At 39.5% G+C, this 20,904-nt stretch overlaps 1 protein-coding gene and 1 pseudogene across 1 annotated transcript; both read right to left on the bottom strand.

Moving 5' to 3' along the window:
• Nucleotides 1-2: 2 nt before the first annotated feature.
• Nucleotides 3-7,458, bottom strand: LOC130221821 (gastrula zinc finger protein XlCGF8.2DB-like; annotated as a pseudogene).
• Nucleotides 7,459-10,407: 2,949 nt separating this feature from the next.
• LOC130221823 (gastrula zinc finger protein XlCGF7.1-like) lies at nt 10,408-20,660 on the bottom strand. The gene is made up of 3 exons (XM_056454424.1): nt 20,138-20,660; nt 19,819-19,909; nt 10,408-11,412 (listed from the first exon to the last, which is right to left on the bottom strand). The coding sequence occupies exons 2-3, from the start codon at nt 19,871-19,873 to the stop codon at nt 10,799-10,801; spliced, it is 669 nt and encodes a 222-aa protein (XP_056310399.1). The 5' UTR covers nt 19,874-19,909; nt 20,138-20,660; the 3' UTR covers nt 10,408-10,798.
• Nucleotides 20,661-20,904: the final 244 nt, after the last annotated feature.

Genomic DNA, 20,904 nt, shown 5'->3' with positions numbered 1-20,904 from the left:
TTGTTAACACTTGTACGGTTTCTCTCCCATGTGAATCCTCTGGTGCAGTTTCAACTCTCCAGCTGTATTGAAAGTCTTTTCACACTCAAAGCACATATACTCTCTACTACCAGTGTGGATCTTCATGTGTTTATTAAGGTGTGATGATCGTCTGAAACTCTTCCCACACTGAGTGCACGTGAATGGTTTCTCTCCAGTGTGAATCATCATGTGTTTATTGAGATTTGATGAGTGGCTGAAACTCTTCCACACTGAGTGCATGTGAATGGTTTCTCTCCAGTGTGGCTCCACATGTGTTTATTAACGTCTGATGACTGGCTGAAACTCTTCCCACACTGAGTGCATGTGAATGGTTTCTCTCCAGTGTGGCTCCACATGTGTTTATTAGGTTTGAAGATTGGCTGAAACTCTTCCCACACTGAGTGCATGTGAATGGTTTCTCTCCAGTGTGGCTCCTCATGTGTTTATTAACGTCTGATGATTGGTTGAAACCCTTCCCACACTGAGTGCATGTGAATGGTTTTTCTCCAGTGTGGATCCTCATGTGTTGGTTAAGGGTTGATGCGTGGCTGAAACTCTTCCCACACTGAGTGCATGTGAATGGTTTCTCTCCAGTGTGGATCCTCATGTGTTTATTTACGTCTGATGATTGGCTGAAACTCTTCCCACACTGAGTGCACATGAATGGTTTCTCTCCAGTGTGGATCCTCATGTGTTGATTAAGGTTTGATGTGTGGCTGAAACTCATCCCACACTGGGTGCATGTGAATGGTTTCTCTCCAGTGTGGCTCCTCATGTGAATCTTAAGGCTGCTTTTACTTTCAAAACTCTTTCCACACTGAGTGCATATTAAATGACTCTTGTCTCCCCTTTTCAAAATACCATCAGTCTGTAAATGACCATTTTCCTCAATTTTGACATGATGTTCCTCCTCTTTAATCTCCTCATACTCTTCAATTAGGTCTGAAATAAAAAAGTTCAGTTTTTAGTAAGTCATAGAAACTCATCAAAAGCTGAAGTGAAAGACACTGGAAACATTGGCTACACAAACTGTAATTTTTTTGCACATTAACGCAAAAAAAAAAAAAAAAATCAGATTACATATAAAGCTGTTTTCCACTATCGTGCTGAACGGTTCCATTCCGTGCCAAACAGCACAGATACGGTTTAATTTTTCACTGTGATGCTGCAACTGAGCTCTTTGGAACGTCACACAAAAGCGCATCAGTAGTTGCCTTGGTGACGCAATGTAAATATTTGGTGCATGTATAGACTATAATTTAATTCATACAATACAGTACCTTCGACAGCTACAGTGCCACTCTGTAAAGCCTTCAAACAAAAGTCATGTAAAAATGTAAAAAAAAAATTTACTATACGGTAAAGGACGACATCACAACACACCGTAACCGTTCTTCAGGTGGTCTAACCAGCATAAAAGTACAAAACAAGATGATATGTGGGCTTTGAATTGAATAGTGCAAGTATTTCCTCATGGTTCATCTGCAAGTTCGTGTTCCATGGATATAGTAATGCTGTTGTGGATTGAGTTTTTGTGCTACCAAATCCAGCGCTACATGCAATAAACTCATGCTCAGTCAGGCGAATTAACGGTCTCATTGCCTCAATCTCTAGCCACAAATAAAACAATAGGCTATTTTAGTATTTTAAGAGTTTAGATGATGGGCTAGTTATTATATACATGATTGAAACAAAACAAAATATGTTGGTAAGAACGCGGTGAGTCAGTGATTCTCTTCTCTGCCAGACACTGCTCTATGGTTTTAAAACCCTTTTCAAACAGTATTGTTTAGACCTGGATCGTTTTTTTACGTTAAACGTAATGTCGTTTACTTGTGGATGTCTAATGACTAGCGTGCTTCTGCTGAGCCAGCTGTGGTAGCTTGGCAACAGAGCTACGACATCAACACAGAATCTACCGGCACAGTTCAGCATGGTTGCCTATCCGTGTTGAGAATTCCATGCCGAGAATGGTTTTTAATTGTTAATAACAGACCTCAGAATGTCAATCAACACTGGTGTACCACAGGGCTGTGTGCTGAGCCCACTCCTCAACTCACTTTTTACCCACAACTGTAGGCCCATGAACAGATCCAACACCATCATCAAATTCGCAGATGACACCACAGTGATCGGTCAAATCAGCAACAATGATGAGACTGCCTACAGGGAGAAGATACAGCATCTGGCCACTTGTTGCACAGGCAATAATTTGATTCTTAACCATAAGACCAAGGAGCTCATTGTAGACTTCAGGAAGGTACGAACAGGCTCACATGATCCCATCCGCATCATTAGGATGGCAGTTGAGCATGTCTCATCCTTCAAGTGCCTGGGGACCCACATCTCAAAGGATCTGTCCTGGACCACCAACACATAAAGTCTGGTCAAGAAGGCTCACCAGCTGCTCTTTTTCTTAAGGCAACTTAAGAACCAGCCGTCTTGGTGAACTTTTATCGCTGCGCAATAAAGAGCATCCTGACCAACTGTGTCTGGTATGGAAGCTGCTGTTGTTGAGCGTAAGGCACTGCAGCGGGTAGTGAAAACTGCCCAATGCATCACAGGTACCACACTTCCAGCCATTGAGAACATCTATAAAAAACACTGTCTGTTCCGCAAAACATGCAGTATTCTTAAGGACTCCTCTCACCCTGCTCACAGACTGCTTTCTATCCTGCCTTCCAGCAAGCGCTAAAGGCTTCCTCAGACAAAAACCAGCAGACTGAGCAACAGCTTTTCCCCCAGAACCGTCTCCCTTTGAACTCTGCCCCCCACTGACTGAAAAAGTATGAAACAGCCTTAACTCGGGGTTGTATCTAATATATACATGGCCGGCTGCAATAACCAAACTTTTGGTCACTCGTGCCAATGCCAAACACTGGCTCCATTGATGCCAGCAGCAAAAATCCTGGGCTGTGGACAATGTGAAGCATGTATTGTTCTCTGATGTGTCCACCTTCACTGTCTTTCCCACATCCGGGAGAGCTATGGTGTGGAGAAGCCCCAAAAGAAGCGTCCGTTGATGCCCAGAGCGAAGCATAGAGGTTTGGCCTCAATATCACGGCATTCCCTAGGTCCAATACTTGATTTAGATGGGTGCAGGGTCACTGCCAAGAGCTACCAAACTATTCTGTAGGACCATGTGCACCCAAACAGGGCAGTGCAGTCGAACACTGGATCCTGAAGGTAGTGCCATGTTTCAGGATGATAATGCATCAATACAGACAGCAAGACTGGTGACAGAGTGGTTTGATGAACATGAAAGGTAAGTTAAACAACTCCCATGCCCTGCACAGTCACCAGATCTAAATATTATCAAGCACTTTGGGCTGTTTTGGAGAAGCAAGCCAGGAAAGGTTTTCCTCCAACAGCATCACATAGTGACTTGACCACTATTCTGCAAGAAGAGAATCCCTCTGGCCACTGTGCAGGACTTGTATCTGTATTATATACCAAGATGAAGTGATGCTGCATTGGTCAAAAAAGGAGGCCCTACACCATACTAATGGATTATTTTGGTCTAAAATCAGGCGTTTCAGTTTCATTGTGCAACCCCTGTATGTTTACTGAGTGCTAAACAATAGTAATGTAGTTTCATAAAATATAATGTGAAAGGTTGTTTCGTATATGTACAATAATCTTCATGTACTGTGTGATAAAGCATGCTTGTTGTGATGCGAGCGAGCAGTATCACTGTTCATATTAATATAGTCTTTCTGAATCTCAGATGCAAATGTCCAGATGTAAAGCACAATCAAGCTGGAAAATAAGAATAAAAACATCAAACACTTGTTGTAATCATAACTCTAAAATGCAGTATTTCACTGTGGAGTGCAGCTCATGTCATGGGTGCCGTCACTTTGAACAAATAATAATAATTACCCACAAGGCTCCTGACTAAGCGAAGCAATCTCTATTATTAGAGTTATTAACTAGGGCTAAACAATACATTGATTGAGCATAGATATCGCAACGTGTGTTTCTGCAATAGTCACATCGCTGGATTAGATGATCTATTAAAGATTAAAAGATGAAGGCATTATTAAATATTACTTCTAAAACCTACTTTACATTGATGACGGTCTTATTTTACGTTTGATTTACTGTTCAGTTTCTGTACTTGAATACTGTTAGAGTCCCCAGAAAACCATAAAGCACTGTTTATTTTACTTTTGCTCTGTGATGTTTAAATTTTAATTGATTGAATTTTATGCAGATGCGCTACTTATAAATAGCCTTGATCATCCCAGTCGATCTAAACCAGGGGTCACCAATCTCGGTCCTGGAGGGCCGGTGTCCCTGCAGGGTTTAGCTCCAACTTGCCTCAACACACCTGCCTGGATGTTTCAAGTACACCTTGATTAGCTTGTTCAGGTGTGTTTGATTAGGGTCGGAGCTAAAATCTGCAGGACACCGGCCCTCCAGGAACAAGTTTGGTGACCACTGAACTAAACTAATGAACTATTTCCAAATAGAGATATTAAATCATTTGTAGAAATTGTGTTCATGCTGCAATATATTAAATCGCAGCAAAACAAAGCATAGCAATGCCAGATTTTTCCAGTATCGTGCAGCCCTATTTTTTTAACAAATTTATTACCTGTTAACCCTTTCACGTATGATTGCACCGATGTGATCAACCTTGGCTGGTCCCTGAAGCATTTGATCACACCTATGTGACTAAAGCGTCCAGATCGCACTGCATCAGCTGCTCAAACTCAAATCTGACAGCATGCACTGAGGCACAGAAAGAAGAGCGCAGGGCCTGTCATAAATCACAATTTATCCATGCTTTCAATCAAATAACATTTGTTTTAGGTTTCAAAAAATTCAAATAGACGAAACTACAAGCAAAACATACCATTTAAGTTTCAGAAAACACGTGCAGATATCTGTGGAGACAGCAATAATAATTATTTTTCAATATAACTGGGCGACTGCTTTACTCATATAAGATACACACAGTTTATGTTACTAGAACATTTTCTCTATTCCTCTGCCAGATAAACAGTTGCTTACCTTGGTGTATTTCAGAAGAAAATTAGGAATAAACACGATGTAAATCCAGCAGCTCGGATCTCTCCTGTGCTTGTTGCTAAAGGGATACAGCTGCGATCGGAAGTTTACAAGAAGTATTTATTTTATTCACTAAATTATGCAATAAGTGTACTTTATTAATGTCTACCCCTGCTCATGAACACCTTGATTATTTGGATCGGCTGTGTTTGATCAGGGTTGGAGCAAAACTGTGCAGAGCTGCAGCCCTCCAGGAATTGAGTTTGAGACATATGTTGAACAGTGCCACAAAAACAATGGTATATTGTCACGAGTATCCTGAGATTAAGCATGGCGGCACCTGTTACAAATAATATGATCATTATTAAGCTGTTTAAAAGACGAAATACATGTTCTATCACATCTGAGGATTGGAGTATCAGAAATGTCACAATATAACATGTGTCAATATTTGCAGAAAATGAACAAAAAGAAGCAAAATCCGATATATATATATATAGATTATTGGGGCTGGTGGGTCTCGTGATGAACTGAGATCAGCTGAAGTATTTAAAACTCACACCTGAAAGGGTTAATCACAGCCAATGCAGGTCCTGTTCACTAAACTAGACTGTATATGCAGGCCCGCGGGCGTCCTCTCTGTGGTAAACTCACGTGTGATTTCTTATCAACTTGCATGACGGCCTTTATGCTTCTACACCGACCTTGAAAATACAATTGGCTGAATTGTAGAGATGCTGAATTAGGATTGTGTGTAGGATCGAATCGAGATCATGATCTTTTTTTATTAATCGTGCAGCCCTAAATATAATATTATATAATATAAATATATTTATAAGAAACTGAAAACAGCAGAGATGTCAGGGAACGCCGACACTTCTCCTCAGAGCCCAGAGGGTTAAATGTTTAACAAACCTCCTTTAACTGACCATTTGATCAAAACATGGGAATAAAAGACACCTGAGCTTCAGTCCCTATTGTTTACCTTGTGAACAGAAAGTGTGTTTATTTCTCTCTGTCTTTATAGGAAATCATTTGTTTTTGTACAATAAATCAGATCAACTGTTCAAAGCTGTTCATCATTATTGTTCTTCAGGCTTATTAATGAAGAATCAGGAATAAACACCAACCTATTTGTTGTTCAGTGTCTTCATGTTTAATTCTGCAGGGTTCTGGATCACTCATGTTCTCGCTGTCCTTCAATCAACTCTTCACTGGAGCCTGATGGGAATATTCCAGTGTTTATAGCTGAACTGGAGGAGGAGGAGCTTCACTGGAGGAGGAGGAGCTTCACTGGAGGAGGAGCTTCACTGGAGAAGGAGGAGCAGATCTGTCATTATTAAAAATACTTAAGTTTATTTCTTCTAATTAACACTTCTATTTGCTTATATTTACTTATTTATGTTTTAATGCCATATCAGCACCACTGCTATATTCATGTCAACACGTATTAAATATGTAATTCACAATCATAACTGTTTCTTCAACATCATTATTGTATTAAAAAACATAAACAACAACAACACTGATTAAGTCTTACGCCTGTTTCAGCATCCATGTTAACAGATTAGAGCTTTCATAGCGCACACAGAAACAGCGCGTAAGTGGCGCTGAAGCATCAAAATAACGAATTAACCATAAGCGAATGGGTGCATTTGTAACCGATTAATGGTATCAGTAAAAGGATTAAAAAAACAATATTTAATATATTTTAGAGAGGCGCATCTTTTGAATGGTTTATGGCTCCGAGTGTTTTACATGCTGCTTATGCGCCCTGTGCTTTGCTCAATTTTTTATACCTATCGGTAACATTATTATAATAAATCCATTGCATGTATGAATGTTTTGTAGCCTATGGAATAAAGATTGATTATATTAATTGTAATGGATTTATTTCTCTTTAAAGTTTACCCAAGTAAAAAAAAATGATCAATAATGAATATTAAACAGTATTTAAGCACTCTTAGGTCTACTTCTCATATGCAGAATAGTCAATATGTATAATAACCCAGCATCAAATGTAGTAAACCCATATTTTGTCAGCTGCTACAGGCCTCTCCAGTCTTACATTTCTACGCTGTAACAAATGTGTTTGTTGGGAAGTTGTTTACAACATACCTCTGAAACAAGCACTTAGTGAATGAATGAGATGGAGACACAAATGAAAGGTGCCCAGATAACCCGTGAGTAACGCATTACACAAGTGTTTACAGCGTAGCATCGAGCTAAAAACAAGAGAGTATATTAGCATTGAGCACATATGTTAAAGCAGTTCAACCCGCAAGATAATTGCAGCAAATCTGCGAACGCTACAAAGGTCAGATATAATACACTTACTTTGAATAGACGCACAACACCCGTAACAGAAGTGGAGTTAAAGGAATTCAACAGCAAACAGCAAAGCTCTGCAATCTCCGCTCTCCACCTCAGACTGAGCGCCGGGGGCGGGAGATTTGCCTGCACGCTGATCAGAGAAAGCCGATTGGCTGCCTGTGGAAGCACAGAGAAAACTGATTGGCCGCCTGTATGTGGCTCAGCGAAAGCTGATTGGCCGCCTGTATGTGGCTCAGAGAAAGCTGATTGGCTGCCTGTTTGTCAATCATTCTCTCGACAGCAGAGGGAATCATTTGTGTTCAGATTAATTCTTCTTCTTCAGTCTCTTCAGAGGAATATAACACTGTTTCTGTGCAATCCCTGAGTGTATAATACCTTCAGTCAAGTCTGGCTATAAAGTCTTTTAGATTATTTGATATTTGACTGCACAAATCTTCTCAGTACATGTCAAACAAAGACATTCGCTCAATTATTAATAGATCTCAGATTTCTTTACCTGTTTGTGTGAGTGTTTGGAATAATATATTTAAGTGACAGAATGGGCCGAGTTTGACAGAAATTCCTCTGATATAATAAAGTTGGTGAAGTCTCTACTCATAACTGCTCTCCGCTAAATCACAAACTTGCTCAATCTAATAATCTTATTTCCCCAAATGCTCTTTCTGTATTGAGTCTGTAGAAATATAAAGTCATTTGCTTTGGGAGTGCACTTAATATCAAGTGTTTTGTCTTGACTTTTCCAGTTCTCCTAAAAATGCTTTTATCCAAACTTTTGTTTCCTCTAAAATTGTATTTTTAGTTACTCGTTGACACTAGAGCCTTCTTACTGTAAATGTGTTAATTTATAGTGTTTTTATTCTACATTTGGCATTCAGAGATTTTGATATGTATATGTGTGAACTCTAATAATTATTGCATGGAAGACTCTTGATGGTGAGTCTGATAAACGTACATAATATGCTGTGATTTAAGTTTTGTAACATAACTTTCTAATTCATCACGTCTCTTCTGTGAAAAAGTGTTATTTCTTTGCATAATAAAAGTATCTATAAGTATACCCAGATAGCAAAATTCCTTAGAGCTCAGATCTGGTCCACACTTAATGCATTCACCTGGCCCACACACCGCATGGAATGACAGCACATGGGCGGTCCGCTCCCGTTTGCCAGATTTGAGCCACAAGAAACCCAAAGAAAGGCCGATTGTCAGCATAAATAAAATTATTAAACCACACTTGGTCCAAACCTGGACCACTTTCATTTTAATTCTAGCACAGATCTGGCCCAAACTCAACATCCTGTTCCAGTCAATGCACCACCTTAAATAATGGGACTTGTGCGGGTTGCTTTGCTTGCCAGATCTGTGCCACAAGTAAGGAAGGTTGACTGACAGCCATAACAAAAATTAATAAAGCACATCTGGACCAAATCTGAGCCATCTTATTTTTATTTCTGGCCCAGATCCAACACCCTGCTCTGACCCACATACAGTGTGGAATGCTGACGCTTGGGCAGGCTGCTTTTGCTTGCCAGATTTGTGAACACCAACTGCAGCCATAAATAAACCAGTGAACCAGAACTGGCCCACATTTATCATAGTTTTGGCCCAGATCTAACATGCTACTCTGACCTATGTAATTGTGTGGTGTACTCCAGGTTGGTCAGGCTTGAAGCATACACTGCTTTTCTGGACCAATAATTAAAAGCAGTTGAAGGATGGCGTGTTTAAATCAATTATTTATCTGACTCCATTATAGTTATCATCATTGATAAAAAGAATCTCAACGCTTTAAAGCAGGCAACGCTGTTTATAAAGTTACATGTTTAAATATACAGACAGTAGAATGAAGCAAACTAACATACTGTATAGAGAAACTTAGCTGTAGCATATGCACTGCTGAGCAACAAAGACACTGAAACTGCCTTTGTTAGCATATGAGACTACGCACCGGTGTGCGGGAGAAGAAGAGTAAAAGCCATTCTCCCTGATCAAGTCTGCTCCTTATACCCTGAGCAAAGCATTGCCAAACATGAGTGAAAACCAAACCCCAAAACCAGATGGACATGAGGGCAAAGTTGAGGAGATAAAGTGGAGGAGAAGAACATTACCATACTCTCCTCAGGCCACGACTCAACAATAGTAAACAGACTGTATATTGAAATACATCAGTGTCTCTATTGAGTTCATCGCTACAAAGCTGAAGTCATAAACTGTCAAATAACATGGTAAAGTTATATGAAGAATGATCACGAGCAGATGAACTGTGTATGCTGAAAAGCACATGGCTAATGTAAGTGGCAGAGAGGTCTATTGGAGCTGTGAGGAACTCAGCCACACCAGGAGGACCCATCCTGTGCTTGGAATGTCTCCAAGTCCTTCATTAGCATAGGAAGAATAGTGTGTAATATTTTCATTAGCATTACTGTGTGTAAACTAATCAAGTCAGTCAAAACTGGCAACGATGGACAATCCTGGAGTTTTTAAAGGAAATACTATTAAGAAAGGAAACAGCCTAAACTTAACAACAGATATTATCTATGTTGTAATGTAGAATGCCGTTAAATAGTGTAGCCTATAGTTGACGGCAAGCATCAAGCTTTTTTACTGAGATTGTGTCAGCTGTGAAATATAGGTCTGCTCTTTACAGAGGCTTTAAACAGATACACTGTGGTCATCGTGATGATGAACAATGAAATGGCGCATACATGTTGACCTTTAGTTAAATCAGGCTACTATAGCATATACTAATTGTTTTTACATTTACAGTTTATTTAGCTACAAAATGAAAGGTTCAGGTTGGTGATGAGTTATCATCTGCAAAAACATTTAAATTAATCAGGATTTGTTTGATTCAAATGATGTAGGATATTTTATAAATGGATTATTATAAGGATTATTATTAACTGTAATTCGCCAATGGAAAAAATTTTGGTTGTTTGTTGCATACTAAATAAAAAAATAAATAAATATATATATATATATCTGTTGTGTTTATGTGGTGGTGCCGCAGCGCTCGGAGTAAGAGTAACACTCTGACTTGTGGCCATTTCCAAAGCAGAGCACATTTCAGAAGGTTTTACCTTTGTGGCTTCATTCTCCACTTGTGCAAAGAAACGGAGGTGTTTATGATGCAGATCCAGGACAGAGGCGATCAGCATCAGCGCTGGTTTGGCCGTCAACTCAAAGCTGTGGCGTGCATTATCTTTCTTTTCATTTTTGATTTTTCTTTTACCAAATATGTCTGTAGGCAAGTGTGGTTGCTCCTTCTAACAATCCACAATTAACAAATATGTGTTGTGTATTTATGCAGCAAAACATCAAAAATATAAATATTTCACAGTAATAATACCATAATCAGTTAAAAATGCATCCTTTCGGTTACGGTTAAACAGTCAATATGAGCATCCCTAATAGACACTGATCATGCCTATGGCTTTTTTCCAGGGTGAATACTCTCATGTCTTTTCAGGGTTCTTAAATCTCTAAATTTCTTTTCACAGTGTGAACACTCATACGGTTTCTCTCCAGTGTGGATTCTCATGTGTTGATTAAGGTGTGTTGATTGGCTGAAACTCTTCCCACACTGAGTGCAAGTGAATGGTTTCTCTCCAGTGTGGATCTTCAGGTGTTTATAAAGGTGTGATGATTGGCTGAAACTCTTCCCGCACCGAGTGCATGTAAATGGTCTCTCTCCAGCGTGGATCCTCATGTGTTTATTAAGACTGTTTTTTCTTCCCAAACTCTTCCCACACTGAGTGCATGTGAATGGTTTCTCTCCGGTGTGGACCATCATGTGTTCATTAAGGTGTGATGATTGGATAAAACTCACCCCACACTGAGTGCATGTGAATGGTTTCTCTCCAGTGTGGATCCTCATGTGAATCTTAAGACTGTTTTTTCTTCTTAAACTCTTTCCACACTGGGTGCAGGTAAAATGATTCTGGTCTCTCCTTTTCAAAATACCATCAGTCTGTAAATGAGTTTCCTCAATTTTGACATGATGTTCCTCCTCTTTGATCTCCTCATACTCTTCAATTAGGTCTGAAATAAAAAAGTTCAGTTTTTAGTAAGTTACAGAAACTCATCAAAAGCTGAAGTGAAAGACACTGGAAACATTGGCTACGCAAACTGTAATGTTGGTGCACATTAATGTAAAATAAATCAGATCATGTTTAGTTTTGAATTAATCTGAGTTCACGTTTGTAAAGGGCCTATTTTTATTTGTAAATATACATAAGTGCAACAACATTCTGTTTCTGTTAAATTAATAAAACAGATAGGGAATACGAGTTCATTCTGTGCCTGACCAGCAAATGCATCAGAATAAAGAGCTGAATCTCCACGAATATTTAGTTAACCTGACATCTGCACCTTTAAATCGGCCAACACTTTTGAAATCAAATGTTCTCTGGTTTAGTAATCCATATTGTAGGAGCCATATTTAATAGTTTATTGTTTTAGGTAAGTTTTATGGTTATATATATATATTTGCATGTTATATACTTTTTTATATATACTGTTTTTATATACTTCTTATGTTCTTGCCATTTGCATGTCATATACTTTACGTTATTTTCTACTGCGCATGTGTAGTATGCTTCATAAAGTTTCCACAGTTGGTGTGACACACGTGAGTTTTTAGTGCAATGTGCAGAAGTTGGAGAGCACAAGCTTTTGACCGTAGAAGTGAAATATTGGAGTCATTGTTCATCAGGCTGGAACAAACAAGTTGTATGTGAGTGGATTTTGACAACATTGGCACGTGTGGATGTCTAATGTGAAAATAAAACGAAGATACACTGAATTAGATGGACTCTCGTGTCTTGATCGAATGTAAGAGCACTAATACGCGTCAGGACTTGTGAATTAAGCATAATGGTCACATGTACCCTACATGTAAAGTCAAAAGCTTTCTCCGTCGACAGAAGATAAGTGGTTTAAGAGCGCATTTTCACTTTCACTGCACGTTGTCAACTTATTGGATGAACGAGCGCACGCGGATGGAAGAATGCATCAGGACAGGTGCATATTGCGGACGCAGCATCACGTCCCGCCGAGCGCAGATTCGCGCCTGATTCAAGTTATGAATGAGGAAAGAAAGATCGCATTACAATGCACACAATGTGTATTGAAAAGTACATGCAATAGTGAATGGATTTGCATGCATTAAGGTCATAAATGGCGGACGACGGTGACGATGCGGCTATTACCGATGTTGAACGCAGGAGGGCGCTCACAGACAAGGGTTTGGAAGAGAAGCTTCACAATAAGATCAACGCAAGAAGAGGCAAGTTGAGACAATTAACTGCAAAGTCCAACGAAATTGAATCGCTTATGGAAGATGCTTGCAATTTGAATGATATTGAAACAAAGCAGTTTAAGGTTTATAAAAGACTATTTGAAGAATTTGTTGAAAGCAATACTTCAGTGCTGATGTACTTAAATAAGGAAGAGTGTGAGACAGATCAAGAAATTTGGTTTCATCCTAAAGAGTCGTGCTGCAAAAGGTTCATAGAAAAGATGAGGCTGTGGATTGAGGAAACTACGGACACCATTAAAATGTCTCAAAGTTGTGACAAAGAAGTGTCACCATTAGACAGTGTATCAATGGTGTCATATAAGACACGTGCTTCTAATAAGTCTGGAAGTGCAGTGACATCTGCATCTAAAAGGTCCTCAAGGTCTACAGCATCATCAGCTCGTCTTAAGGAAGAAGCAAACAGAGCAGCATTGTTAGCTAAAGCAGCAGCATTAAAAGAACGACAGGCATTGGAGCTGAAGGAAGCACAGTTAAAGGCTGAAATGGAAAAGCTGGAAATAAAAACTGCTCTTGCCATTTCTGATGCTAAACTAAAAGTATATCAAGATAGTGAAGAACAATATGTTGCAAGTCAAAGTGTTGCTACTAAATTAAGTGACACAGATCTTCCCAAATCACAGCATAGTGTGCAGAATGAGTACAGTGCGCCATCAATGTCTAGCAAATTGTTAGAACATCCTGAGACAATTCAAACAAGTGAACCTCCAAGTGTCAGACCTAAAAGATCAAGCATGATACATGAATGTTCTAAACATGGTGATGAGACTTCACACCACAATATTGGCACAGTACAGCTTCAACAAGTGATGCAACGCCAGACAGACATAACAGAAATGCTTGTAAAGAATCAATGTCAGTTATCCTTACCTCAGCGTGACGTTCCTTTGTTTCATGGAGATCCACTTGAATTCAGGTCTTTTATTAAAGCATTTGAACATGCTGTTGAATCTAGAGCTGATAGTGATGCTGATAAGTTATACTTTCTGGAGCAGTACACTAGAGGAGAGCCTAGAGATCTTGTGAAGAGCTGCCAGCATATGCCTGAACATCGTGGGTATGCAGAAGCGATGAAACTGTTACATGAGAGGTTTGGTAATGAGCTGAAAATTGCGACATCTTTGATGCAAAAGGCATTCAAATGGCCTGAAATAAAGTCAGAGGACGGAAAGTCTTTAAGTGCTTACTCACTGTTTTTAGTGACTTGCCGCAATGTTATGGAAGACATTGATTACATGGATGAGCTAGACAATCCTACCAACATGAGGATTATCATTTCAAAGCTGCCATACAAATTGCGTGAAAGATGGAGGGCCCACGCTTATGAGCATGAGGATCGCACAGGAAGGAGAGCCAGATTCATACAGTTGGTGGAATTTGTTGACCGACAAGCAAAGGTAATATCAAATCCACTCTTTGGAGATCTGGACGTTTTGTCAGGTGATAAGAAACACACTAATAAGTCTTCTCAGGCAATCAAACTGAATAAGGAGGGCAAAAGAGGTAGCAGCTTTGCAACTGGCATACAACAGTTTAGTGAAAGGCACAAGGACTTAAATACAGCAAAAAATGATGGTGCATCAGTTATTAGTGCTTTCACTAAACCCTGTGCATTATGTGAGAAAAATCACACATTGGATGAGTGTTACAAATTCAGTGCAAAGTTATACAAAGACAAGTTGGACTTTCTGAGAAAGAATGGATTCTGCTTCGGATGCTTAAAAAAAGGACACGTAAGCAAGGATTGTACGAAGCGAATCACTTGTAAGTTGTGCTCAAAGAAACATCCGTGCATGTTACACATTCATGCACATGACAAAACTCATGAGAAGGTGGTAACAAAAGTGGATGAAACTGAAACAGTTAAAAATGTTCCTGTTGCAGTGAGTCAGGAAACAAGTGCCTGTACTGGGGCCGGAGACAATTGCGTTCTTGCCATAGTACCTGTTAAAATAAAGTCCAAAAAAAGTGACAGGACAGTGAAAGTATATGCATTTATGGACCCAGGAAGTTCTGCCACTTTCTGCACTGAGTCGTTAGCAAGACGGTTAAATGTTCAAGGCAGAAAAGTTGACATGTTGTTAAACACCATGAACTCAAAGAAACGAGTAGAAAGCTATCTGCTCACTGACTTGGAGATTAGTGGTCTGGAAGAAAACAACTTTGTTGAACTTTCAAAAGTGTTTACACAAAAGAGCATTCCAGTGTCAATGGAAAACATCCCACAACAACATGATATCGAAAAGTGGCCATACCTCAGCGAAGTAAAGTTACCTCAGATTAATGCTGAAATTGAAATCCTCATAGGCAATAAGGAGTACAAGCTTCTAGAGCCCTGGCAAGTAATCAACAGTAAACACAATGGGCCATATGCAGTAAAAACTGCTCTTGGATGGATTCTGAATGGACCTCTCAGAGAACCTGTTGAGGAAATCATGTATGACAAAAGGCAAACAAGTGCTTCAGTCAACAGAATTTCCATTGAAAGTATGGAACAGATGCTAATACAACAGTATAACCAAGATTTCCCTGAACGGAATTGTGATGATAAAGCTGAGTTGTCGCAAGATGATTATCAGTTTTTGGACTCTGTTTCTAATTCTATGGAGTTTTCTAATGGTCATTATTACATTGGCCTTCCATTTAAGAAAACAGTTGTTCAAATGCCCAACAACCTAAGCGCAGCCATCCAGCGTGCGTTAAATCTTAAAAGGAAATTCAAGAAAAACCGCTCTTTTCATGAGGAGTATTCAAATTTCATGAATGACATGTTCACCAAAGGTCATGCCGTCAAGGTCACTACACCTCCCCTGAGCCACCAAGAGGGTCATGTGTGGTATATACCTCACCATGGGGTATACCATCCGCAAAAGAAAAAGTTAAGAGTAGTTTTTGACTGTGCAGCCAGCTTTCAGGGAGTATCATTAAACAATGAGCTCCTGCAAGGACCAGACATGACGAATTCTCTCATTGGAGTGCTTGTACGTTTCAGGCAAGAATCAGTGGCTATGATGGCAGATGTTGAAGCCATGTATTATCAAGTGAAACTTCCTGAAAAAGACACTGACTTTTTGCACTTTCTGTGGTGGCCGAATGGAGATGTGAATCAGGACTTAGTGGAGTACAAAATGCTGGTCCACCTATTTGGTGCAAAATCATCTCCAAGTGTTGCTAACTATGCCCTTAGAAAAACAGCAGAAGAAAATCGCAGCAATGCATCATCTGAAGCAGTCAACACGGTGCTTAAAAACTTCTATGTAGATGACTGCTTGAAGTCAGTTTCAAGTGATGAGCAAGCCATCGCCTTACACAAAAATCTCATAGATCTTTGTGCTAGTGGAGGGTTTCACCTCACCAAATGGGCAAGTAACAGTCGTGCTTTATTGTCTTCTATTCCTGAAAGTGAAAGAGCTAAAGAAGTAAGAGACTTAGATTTAAGTCAGGATGCACTTCCTGTCGAGAGAGCTCTAGGGGTGCTGTGGTGTGTTAATTCAGACACGTTCAAGTTCAGAGTCAATGTGAAAGAACAACCTGTCACCAGAAGAGGAATCCTGTCAATTGCAAGCTCAATCTATGACCCGCTGGGTTTTCTCTCACCCGTTATATTGCCAGCAAAGATTTTGATGCAGCAATTGTGCAAAGAGAAGTTGACATGGGATGACAACATTCCTGAACAGTTTGCAAAAAGATGGAAAACTTGGTTACAAGACTTGCATCAGTTGTCTGAATTCAGTGTGGTCAGATGCATAAAACCAGCTGACTTTGGAGTTACAACTACAGCACAACTTCACCATTTCTCCGATGCAAGTGAGATGGGATATGGAGTAGTCTCTTACCTTAAGTTGACAAATGTAGATGGACTCACACACTGCGCGTTCATGATGGGGAAGTCTCGTGTTGCACCACTGAAACAAATCACTATTCCACGCATGGAATTGACTGCGGCAGTGGTCGCTGTGAACATCGACAAGATGTTAAAATATGAACTGGAAATGGAATTACTGGACTCTGTATTTTGGACTGACAGCACAACTGTTTTGAGGTATATTGAAAACGAAAAACTTCGTTTCAAAACCTTTGTTGCCAATAGAATTGCCATCATAAGAGATTCAACCAAATTACAACAGTGGAGGTATATCAGTACCTCACAGAATCCAGCTGATCCTGCATCCAGGGGACTTTGTTGTGAAAAATTCATGAAAAGCACAAACTGGATTGAAGGTCCCTCCTTTCTCAAAGATTCAGAAAGTAACTGGCCTGAGAACATTTGTGACCTGTCAGTAAGAGATGATGACATTGAGGTTAAACACTCTGGCTCAGTTAATCTGGTGAGTGCTACAGAAAGCACAGATGCTGTATGTAAACTGCTTAGTTATTACTCTGACTGGTACAAGTTGAAAAGAGCTGTAGCCTGGATTCTTCGGGTCAAAGACATGCTTATGCAAAAAACAAAAAAGGTTAAAGCAGACGAATCTGATCACATAGCAGATACTTGCAAGTCTCTATCAACGCAGGACTTATCAAGAGCAGAAATTGAGATCATCAAATTCATTCAGGGTCGAGAATTCAAGGAAGAACTGGTCACTTTGCAGAAAGGTAACTCATGCGTGAAAAGGAACAGTTGCCTCACCAGAGTTGATCCAATAATACAGGATGGAGTGCTAAGAGTTGGAGGACGTCTTGGTAGATCTGCAATGCCTGAGCATGTAAAACACCCAGTCATTATACCTAAAGAATCCCATGTCACCACTTTAATCTTAAGAGACATTCATGAGAGAGTTGGACATTGTGGAAGAAATTATATGATTTCAAAACTGCGGCAAAAATTTTGGATCACATCTGCTAACTCAATTGTAAGAAAGTTTCTGTCCAGGTGCGTGACATGCAGAAAATTCAGAGCAAAGGCTGGCGAGCAAAAGATGTCAGAACTACCATGTGACAGAGTAACACCAGATCAGCCACCTTTCACAAATGTAGGTGTGGATTATTTTGGACCATTCGAAGTCAAACAAGGTAGAAGCAATGTGAAGAGATATGGTGTATTGTTCACTTGTTTGACAACAAGAGCTATCCATATTGAAGTTGCACATTCATTAGACACAGATTCCTGTCTAAATGCCATTCGACGGTTTGTAAGCAGAAGAGGGCAGGTGTCAATCCTGAGAAGTGACAATGGCACTAATTTTATGGGTGCTGAGATGGAACTTCGTAAGTCCATACAACAGTGGAATCAATCAAAAATTGAATGTACTCTTATGCAAAAAGGCATACAGTGGATATTCAACCCACCTTCTGGATCTCACTTCGGTGGAGTATGGGAAAGGCAGATAAGATCTGTTAAAAAAATCTTGAAATCAGTACTGAAAGAGCAAAGGTTAACGGATGAAAGTTTGCATACATTGCTGTGTGAGGTGGAAGCAATAATAAATGATCGACCACTTACCACCGCTACGGATGATCCCACTGATTTGGAACCTTTGACACCCAACCACCTGCTACTATTGAAAAAACAACCAAACTTGCCTCCTGGACTTTTCAAAAAAGAGGACACATATGCACGTCGCAAGTGGAGACAAATTCAGTACATTGCTGACTTGTTTTGGAAGCGGTGGGTGCGTGAGTATTTGCCTTTACTTCAGGAGCGTCAAAAATGGTTTCAAGCCAGAAAAAACCTTTCAGTTGGAGATGTCGTTCTTATTGTTGATGAATCGTCTCCAAGAAATTCATGGGTTCTTGGAAGAATCACAAAACAGTTCCCTGACAAAAAAGGACTTGTGAGACGTGTGTTGGTTAAGACTAAAACCAATACCCTGGAAAGGCCAATAGACAAGCTATGCCTTATATGTGAAATGGACCGTTAAGCAAGTATCTGACAATTTCTTTGGATGCAAATTGTGGACACTGGACAGTTAAGAAGATTAAATTGATGCTTAAACATTGAAATTATATGGCTCTGTTTCTGTAAAAAAAAAAAAAAAAAAAAGGAAAGCATAAAGTAATTGTCAGTCTGCCTGCCTGTCAATTAGGGGCCGGAAATGTAGGAGCCATATTTAATAGTTTATTGTTTTAGGTAAGTTATATATATATATTTGCATGTTATATACTTTTTTATATATACTGTTTTTATATACTTCTTATGTTCTTGCCATTTGCATGTCATATACTTTACGTTATTTTCTACTGCGCATGTGTAGTATGCTTCATAAAGTTTCCACAGTTGGTGTGACACACGTGAGTTTTTAGTGCAATGTGCAGAAGTTGGAGAGCACAAGCTTTTGACCGTAGAAGTGAAATATTGGAGTCATTGTTCATCAGGCTGGAACAAACAAGTTGTATGTGAGTGGATTTTGACAACATTGGCACGTGTGGATGTCTAATGTGAAAATAAAACGAAGATACACTGAATTAGATGGACTCTCGTGTCTTGATCGAATGTAAGAGCACTAATACGCGTCAGGACTTGTGAATTAAGCATAATGGTCACATGTACCCTACACATATGTAACAAACACAATGCAGAATTTTACGGTCTGAGCTCATTATCCGCTAATGATTCCCTACCTTATGCATTTAAACACAAACTCACACGACGACACCCACATGAACTCATGAACGGCCACAAACAACAAAGAGAAGTTAGTTTAATTTTCAGCAGGAATATGTTGAAATTATGACCCATATGACCTCAGAAGACCACCGCGAATGGATACCAATTTATTCAGAGGATGACACGAGTTACACAAGTTGTAAATTTCAATCTTTATAGAGACGTGTTGATTATTCTGCAGTCAAACAGCATCTTCAAGAAGTCCACATGAGTCTGCAAGAGACTCGCACAGTCTACATGACTGTAATTTGATCTACAAGAGTCTAATTTGGACAGAATGGTCCCGTCTACTATACGTTTTAGGAGGGGGCAGTGTTAAGGTGGAGATGACATGTAAATGTTTAACAAACCTCCTTTTACTGACCATTTGATCAAAACATGGTAATAAAAGACACCTGAGCTTCAGTCCCTATTGTTTACCTTGTGAACAGAAAGTGTGTTTATTTCTCTCTGTCTTTATAGAAAATCATTTGTTTTTGTACAATAATGGCTTTTTAATGAAGAATCAGGAATAAACACCAACCTATTTGTTGTTCAGCGTCTTCATGTTTAATTCTGCAGGGTTCTGGGTCACTCATGTTCTCGCTGTCCTTCAATCAACTCTTCACTGGAGCCTGATGGGATTATTCCAGTGTTTAAGAGTGAATGAATGAGATGGAGACACAAATGAAAGGTGCCCAGATAACCCGTGAGTAACGCATTACACAAGTGTTTACAGCGTAGCATCGAGCTAAAAACAAGAGAGTATATTAGCATTGAGCACATATGTTAAAGCAGTTCAACCCGCAAGATAATTGCAGCAAATCTGCGAACGCTACAAAGGTCAGATATAATACACTTACTTTGAATAGACGCACAACACCCGTAACAGAAGTGGAGTTAAAGGAATTCAACAGCAAACAGCAAAGCTCTGCACTCTCCGCTCTCCGCCTCAGACTGAGCGCCGGGGGCGGGAGATTTGCCTGCACGCTGATCAGAGAAAGCCGATTGGCTGCCCGTAGGTGCTCAGCGAAAGCTGATTGGCTGCCTGTTTGTCAATCATTCTCTCGACAGCAGAGGGAATCATTTGTGTTCAGATTAATTCTTCTTCTTCTTCAGTCTCTTCAGAGGAATATAACACTGTTTCTGTGCAATCCCTGAGTGTATAATACCTTCAGTCAAGTCTGGCTATAAAGTTTTTTAGATTATTTTATATTTGACTGCACAAATCTTCTCAGTACATGTCAAACAAAGACATTCGCTCAATTATTAATAGATCTCAGATTTCTTTACCTGTTTGTGTGAGTGTTTGGAATAATATATTTAAGTGACAGAATGGGCCGAGTTTGACAGAAATTCCTCTGATATAATAAAGTTGGTGAAGTCTCTACTCATAACTGCTCTCCACTAAATCACAAACTTGCTCAATCTAATAATCTTATTTCCCCAAATGCTCTTTCTGTATTGAGTCTGTAGAAATATAAAGTCATTTGCTTTGGGAGTGCACTTAATATCAAGTGTTTTGTCGTTTAAGTTTTGTAATATAACTTTCTAATTCATAATGTATCTTCTGTCAAAAAGTGTTATTTCTTTGCATAATAAAAATATATACAAGTATACTCTGAAAACA

This window comes from Danio aesculapii, chromosome 3 (genome assembly GCF_903798145.1).
Source record: "Danio aesculapii chromosome 3, fDanAes4.1, whole genome shotgun sequence".
NCBI lineage: Eukaryota > Metazoa > Chordata > Actinopteri > Cypriniformes > Danionidae > Danio > Danio aesculapii.
The sequence above is the reverse complement of the archived record's forward strand: the minus strand, read 5'-3'. Positions and strand labels throughout refer to the sequence as shown.